Source organism: Crocuta crocuta, unplaced genomic scaffold, assembly GCF_008692635.1.
Source record: "Crocuta crocuta isolate KB4526 unplaced genomic scaffold, BGI_CrCroc_1.0 scaffold139, whole genome shotgun sequence".
In the NCBI taxonomy this organism is placed as follows: domain Eukaryota; kingdom Metazoa; phylum Chordata; class Mammalia; order Carnivora; family Hyaenidae; genus Crocuta; species Crocuta crocuta.
In genome coordinates this window covers 10,902,429-10,908,606 of record NW_027533258.1, presented here as the reverse complement: position 1 = coordinate 10,908,606, position 6,178 = coordinate 10,902,429, and the positions used below count along the sequence as shown (strand labels likewise).

General features: G+C 47.6%; 1 protein-coding gene across 1 annotated transcript in view; it reads left to right on the top strand.

The window, feature by feature from the left end:
• The window catches only part of NUP88 (nucleoporin 88), a 24,710-nt gene that overhangs the window by 14,033 nt on the left and 4,499 nt on the right, over positions 1 to 6,178 (top strand). Inside the window, exons 9-10 of the mRNA XM_077746773.1 lie at positions 1,843 to 1,941; positions 6,079 to 6,169. Coding sequence (XP_077602899.1) covers positions 1,843 to 1,941; positions 6,079 to 6,169 — 190 coding nt within the window. The remainder of the gene's footprint in view (positions 1 to 1,842; positions 1,942 to 6,078; positions 6,170 to 6,178) is intronic.

Genomic DNA, 6,178 nt, shown 5'->3' with positions numbered 1-6,178 from the left:
TGGGGGTTTTTTTTTTTTTTTTTTTTTTTTTTTTTGAGAGAGAGAGCATTATACGTGCGCAAGCTGGGGAGGGGCAGAGAGAGAGTCCCAGACAGGCTTCGCACTGTCAGCACAGAGCCGGGTGTGGGGCTCCAACTCACAAATGAGATCGTGACCTGAGACGAAGTCAGACACTTAACCTACTGAACCCCTTTGGCACCACTCTTTGGGAAATCTTATGTGTAGGCATTTTTATCTTCCAGTGAGAGTTAATATTCTCACATATATGCAACTAATAAATGGACCTGTTCATATTTGTACTTAGGATACATTCCGATCATTGAAACATACCCAGATTTTTATCAACACTAGTGAATGACTATGTGACGGGGTGCCTGGCAAATTCTATCTTCAGTTGCTAACGTTGCCTCTTTTTATAACAGATATCTCTCAACTTCCCAGTATTGAGATTTTTCTATTACTGTCAGCACCTCAGGCACATTTTGACAAGTCGTCTGAAACAGTCGTAGACCTAATGAGAGGATTTGAACCTGAAAGTCTAAAGTGTGGGCAGACAAAACTTTTTAGTATTTTATTGTTCAGAGAGGAAGCCGTAGACCAGGAGTTTTAAAACTTTATGGCATAATGCTGTTTTCAGAGCCTACTTATACAGAACCCCAGCACATAAAACAGAAAAGAAGTATTAATATCTGCTTTATGACATTTACGAACCATGAAGTCAACAGTAAGAAAGTGAGGCCCTTAGATGGAAGATTTCATTTAGGGATTTATGGATGACAGTTGCATCTTAAATTAGCTTTCTCGTGTAAATTATTTCCATATCTTGTTTTAGTTGTGTAATGTTTTAAAAGAACTGAGTCCTAGAGAGAAATATTCCTAAGTAAAGTGTCCAGAACTCATCTTTTAGTCTCATGTAGTCTCAAACAAGGTATAGAAATTTTCATTAAACTACCATAATGGTTCCTCATATCTCTTAATATAAATATAAAGGGTTGTTGGGGCACCTGAGTGGCTCAGTTAAGTATTTAACTCTTGATTTTGGCTCAGGTCATGATCCCAGGGTCGTGGGATAGAGCCCCATGTTGGGATCTCTGCTGAGCATGGAGCCTGCTTGGGATTCTCCTCTCCCTCTTCCCACACTGCCCCCCTCCAGTGCACGCGTGCTCGCTCGCTCTCTCTTGTGAATGAATGAAATGAATGAATAAATGAATGCCAAATAAGAATTCTATCAAAGAAATAAATTACTTGGGACCCCGGCTGACTCAGAAGAGCATGTGACTTCAGGGTTGTGAGTTCGAGCCCCACATTGGCAGGAAAGCTTATTTAAGGGGGGAAAAATAGAATCCTATCCAAACTTAAACGTAAAGACTCTAAGTCCACGTTATCAAGACAAGTAGGATTTGGCGTTTCCTGGCTGCCTGGACGCGCTGTGACGGGACATTTCGCCTGCCGCTGTGGCCGGTCCTCTGACTCGCTCATGAGCTGGCCTGCGCAGTCCACGTGGGTCAGTGATGCTGTGACCTTTCTCAGGCTCCATTTTACCTGGAAGAATGAGAGCTGTAAACACGCGTGCAGGGGGGACGGACAGGCCACAGTGTTCGTGTTCTGACCTCCTCTGGGGAGGGTTAGAAGTAACGTTTGGGTTGTGTTCGTTACTTTGAAAAATACTTTAAATATATTTGAAAGTTGATTCCAGTTTTAAAATTTCAAATCCCTGATGTAGTCCCACAGTGTGAAGGCCCCGTCACCTGTCACTTCCGTGGACAGGTGCGTTTGTGGCCTGCTGGGGTGGAGGCCAGTTTTTAACGATGACCTGTATACCGTTCACGATTCCATTTGCAGATCCCAAGTGTCCCTCAAGATACCACTGTACTCATGAAGCCGGCGTGCACAGTGTTGGGCTAACTTGGATTCATAAACTGCACAAATTTCTTGGGTCAGGTGAGTTCTCTGGGTTTTTTGGTGTGTTTCATAGATTTTGTCAAGAAGGAGTTTGGAATAGAAAAATAATAAAGTCGATGAAACTAAAAGATTGTCCTTCGAAAACATCAAGATGGACAGACAGACCTGTGGCGAGAGCAACCCTGAGAGAAGACTCAGTCCTGCTGAGAACGAGAGAGGAGACGCTACCGCTGACCTCACGGAGGTGGTTCAGGGTTGTGACAGGGAACCGTGAGCTGCTTCGTGCCACACAGGTCCCCAAGACGAGACGGACGCGTTCCTAGAAGGACACAGACTACGGAGATGGGCTCAAACCCGGGACGTTAGAACAGACCTGTAACTAGGGAAGAGGCTGAAGTAGCAACCAGCTGCCCGAGGAGAAAGCCTTGGAACAACAAGCTTTCCAAGTGTCGCATTTAAAGAAGCCAGTTCTTCACGAACCCTTCCAAAAACGGAAGGAAGGGGAAGCACCCCCTCAACCCGCTCGTTGAGATCACTGCTCCCCGGACACCAACACCAGACGGGTGAAAGGACAGGAAACCACAGACACACACCTGTCACAAGTAGAGATGCAAAAAATCCTCAACAAGATACTTGCAAACCGAACCCAGTAACCTATGAAAAGGAAGGTGGCCCAGGGCCAGGTGGGGTCTCTCCCAGGGACAGGAGGCCAGGGGAGCATCCAGAACCCCAGCGACGCAGCACGCCGCACCCGCTAAGGACCTAGCCCGCATTGTCGTCTCAGTAGACGGAAAAGGGCTCTAAGAAGATGCGGCCTTTCCTGTTTCCGGCACTCAGCAAACAAGGAATGGAAAGTTCCCCAACTGCTCGGGGGCGTCTAGGAAGAGCCACTGCCAGCACCATGTTTACTGGGAAAGGGCCCAGGTGTTTTCCGTGGCTGGCATTTGCTGCTGTAATAAATCCCCACAAACCTAGGGGTCACAACGACGCAGGTGCGTATGGTAGAGCTCTCAGGTCTCAAGTGCTGGGGTGACCTCCCTTTCTGGAGGTTCTACACATCCTGGCCTTTCCAGCCTCCCCAGCCTCCCCTTACTCAGAGCCCCCTTCCTGTGGCTTCAGAGTGGTGGCAGTTGAGTTGTCCTCTCCTTTTCTGCTTCCCTCTTTCCCTTCTAAGGAACCTTTGTCACAGCATCAGGCCCACCCACATAATCCAGAATATTCTATCTCCGAGACCTCAACGAGCATCTCTCAGTCCATCTGCAACCTCTTCCTCTGCCTGCAGCCTGACAATTTACAGGTTCTGGGGTTTGGATACTAGTTTGTTGCACCCTGTGGCCTCCAAAGATTTACATCTGACCCACGTGCCAAATATATGGACTGTAGCATTGTTGTATCAACGGAGACGTCAGCATCCCCTCTCCATCTCAGGAGCTCACAGGTCCCCAGTCCCACCTGAATCTCATACATCATCCAGCTCGGATCTGTAAAGACTCTGAGTAGTTTCTCTCTTGGGCGGAATTCCTTTCCCCAGACCTTGAAATTAGAAAACAGATCCTCTGTTCCCAGACCGCAGTGGTGGGATGGGTGTACGTATCGTTTCCACACTGCAGGTCAGAAAGGGAGAAAATGGGAGACCGCAACCACGCATCCTAAGCAGTTTCACAACTAAATTCTGGTAGGTTCTGAAGCCTAGGGATGATCCCTGCGCTTGCAGTGCTGCCCTGTGTGTAAACCTTTATCTTTTCCAGAAAGGTAGCACTTAGCTATAGCTGAGAGGTTCATCACTGGTTTTCTGCCTTCGGAACTGGGGGTGGAACAGCCTTTTCTCCTCATCTCCATGACCCTTTCAGTCCAAGGCAGCAGTGTTTCCATGGCTACAAGTTCTCAAGAACTTTCTGGTCTCCTGTGTATATCAGAAGAAGTCAGTTCACCCATAGGCCTTTCCTGGGGGATCCTGTCTCTATTTGGGTTCTGCCCACGTGGCCACAGGATCAAAGTCACACTCCTGATCTCTCCAGAGAGCCCTTGTGTGACTGGACATTCTGACCGTTTGGTCCTTCTGAGATATGAAATGCACCAATGGCTTTTTCCTCTACCACATGATTTCCTAATGAAAAATCTATTAATTTTAGCATTTCTTGCTAAATAGGTTTTTGCTAGATAGGTTGAGAATTTCCTAAATCATTAAATCTTTGGGGTGTTTGTAAAAACCCAGTTCTGTTTTTTCTTAGATTTTACTGTAATTAGCACAAAGGAACCAAGTTACATAGCCAGGGTTTTGCTTGGAAATCTCAGCTGAATGTCCAGTTGAATTGTTTACACATCTGCTTTCCACACGTTCCCCAAAGATCTGAGGCGAGAGGACGTCACTCTTGCTGCTTGTGTCCAGTGTTGTGATGGAGGTGAGGAAAAAGGCATCAAGATTAGGAAGAGCTAAAACTCTCTTTTCTGAAAACATGATCTTTTGCGTAGTAAATCATAGGACGTCTATTAGGAAAGTATTTATACTAATAAATGATTCCAGAGAGCTTGCAGAACCCAGGAGCCATATACAACTGTCTGTTCTGTGTCTGTGCACTAGCAATAACTAATCCAAAAGGTAAAATTAAGGAAACAATCCCATTTGTAATAGCATCAAAACACAGAACATACTTTGACAAAACTGTGAAACATACACTTTTAAAACCGCAAAATGTTACTGAAAGAAATAAGAGGCCTAACTAGATAAAAAACATCCCANATCAATGTGCAGATTCCAGTACCATCCGTGTCAGAATTCCAGCTGGCTTTGCACAGATCGACAAGCCAATCCTAAAATTCGCTTGGGATTCTACAGACCTGGAGTGCCCAAAACAGTCTGGATAAACAGGAACAAAGTTGGGACCCACACTTCCATGTTTCAAACTGCTTACAGAAAACCGGGAGTCCAGTTGGTGTCCACGCAAGCACCAGGACAGATCAGCGGGAAAAGAAGTCTTAAGCGGTATACCAGGGTACATGTACATGCACAGGAATGAAATTGGAGCCCTGCCTCACACCATAACACAAAAATGACTCAAAATGGATCAGAGACCTAAAACACAAGGCCTAAACCTGTAGAGCTCTCAGAAGAAAGCGTGCTTACAAAAGTACAAAGTGGAACAGGAGTGAGTATTGCAAATGGACTTGATCTAGAATACAGAAGAACTCTTAGAACTTAATAAGATAAAGAGCCCAATTTGAAAAACGGACAAAGGATTTGAATAGATCCTGTTCCTTTGATGAGGTACAGATCATTAAGCCCACGAAACTGTGTTCGCGGTCATTGGTCGTGAAGTGAGATACCACAAAACCACTTCACCCGTTGAAATGGCTAAAATAAAAAATGACAGTAACCAGTGTTGTCAGTGCAGCGTTTATGGAAATGTAAGGTGGTGCAGCCCTTTGGGAAAATGGTCTGGCGATTCCTCAGATGGTCAGACCTTTGGTTACAGCCGGACCTCTGCCCTGTGCACACCCACGAGAAGGGGGCATGTATGTCCATGCACACACTTGTAGACAATGTTCACAGCAGCACTACTCATAGGGGCCAGATGGCCAAGTACCCATTACCCCGTGAGGACACAAATCTATCCGTCCAACGGCGCATCGTGTAACACTAGGAAGGCGGGACGTGTGGCACAGATGAGCCCGAAAATGTTGAGTGGAGGCAGCCAGGCCCAAACAAGGACACATGTGACGCATGACGTGCAGGGTGGGCGGGTCCGCAGAGCCAGAAAGCAGACTGGTGGTGGCTGCCGGGCCAGCCCTTCTGGGTAGCGAGAGATCCTGAAGTTTCCATGGCCGTGGCTGTACGCTTCTTCTAATACACTACAAACCCGTGGAATCACACCCTTTAAATGGATGGGTTCTATGTATTGTGAAGTACATTTCAAACGGCCCACGGGTGTGGGCGAGGACTGGACGGGAGTGCTCCCCTCGGGGCGCCTGGCTGACGAGGAAAATGCACTCCCCGCCTCGGCCGAAGCCAAGTCCCCCACCCCCTAGCCCCCCAGCCGTGGGAAGGAGGTGTGTGTGGCCGGAAGGTGCAGTGCTGTGGGCGCGGCGGTGCGGGACGGGGGCTGGGACGAGACTTTGCTGCATTTAACCTGCAGACGTGTGTCCGCGCGTCAGTCACCTGTGTGTGCGTCCTTGCAGACGAAGAGGACAAGGACGGCCTCCAGGAGCTCGCTGCCGAACAGAGGTGCTTCGTGGAGCACATCCTGTGCACGAAGCCGCTGCCCTGCAGGTGAGGACC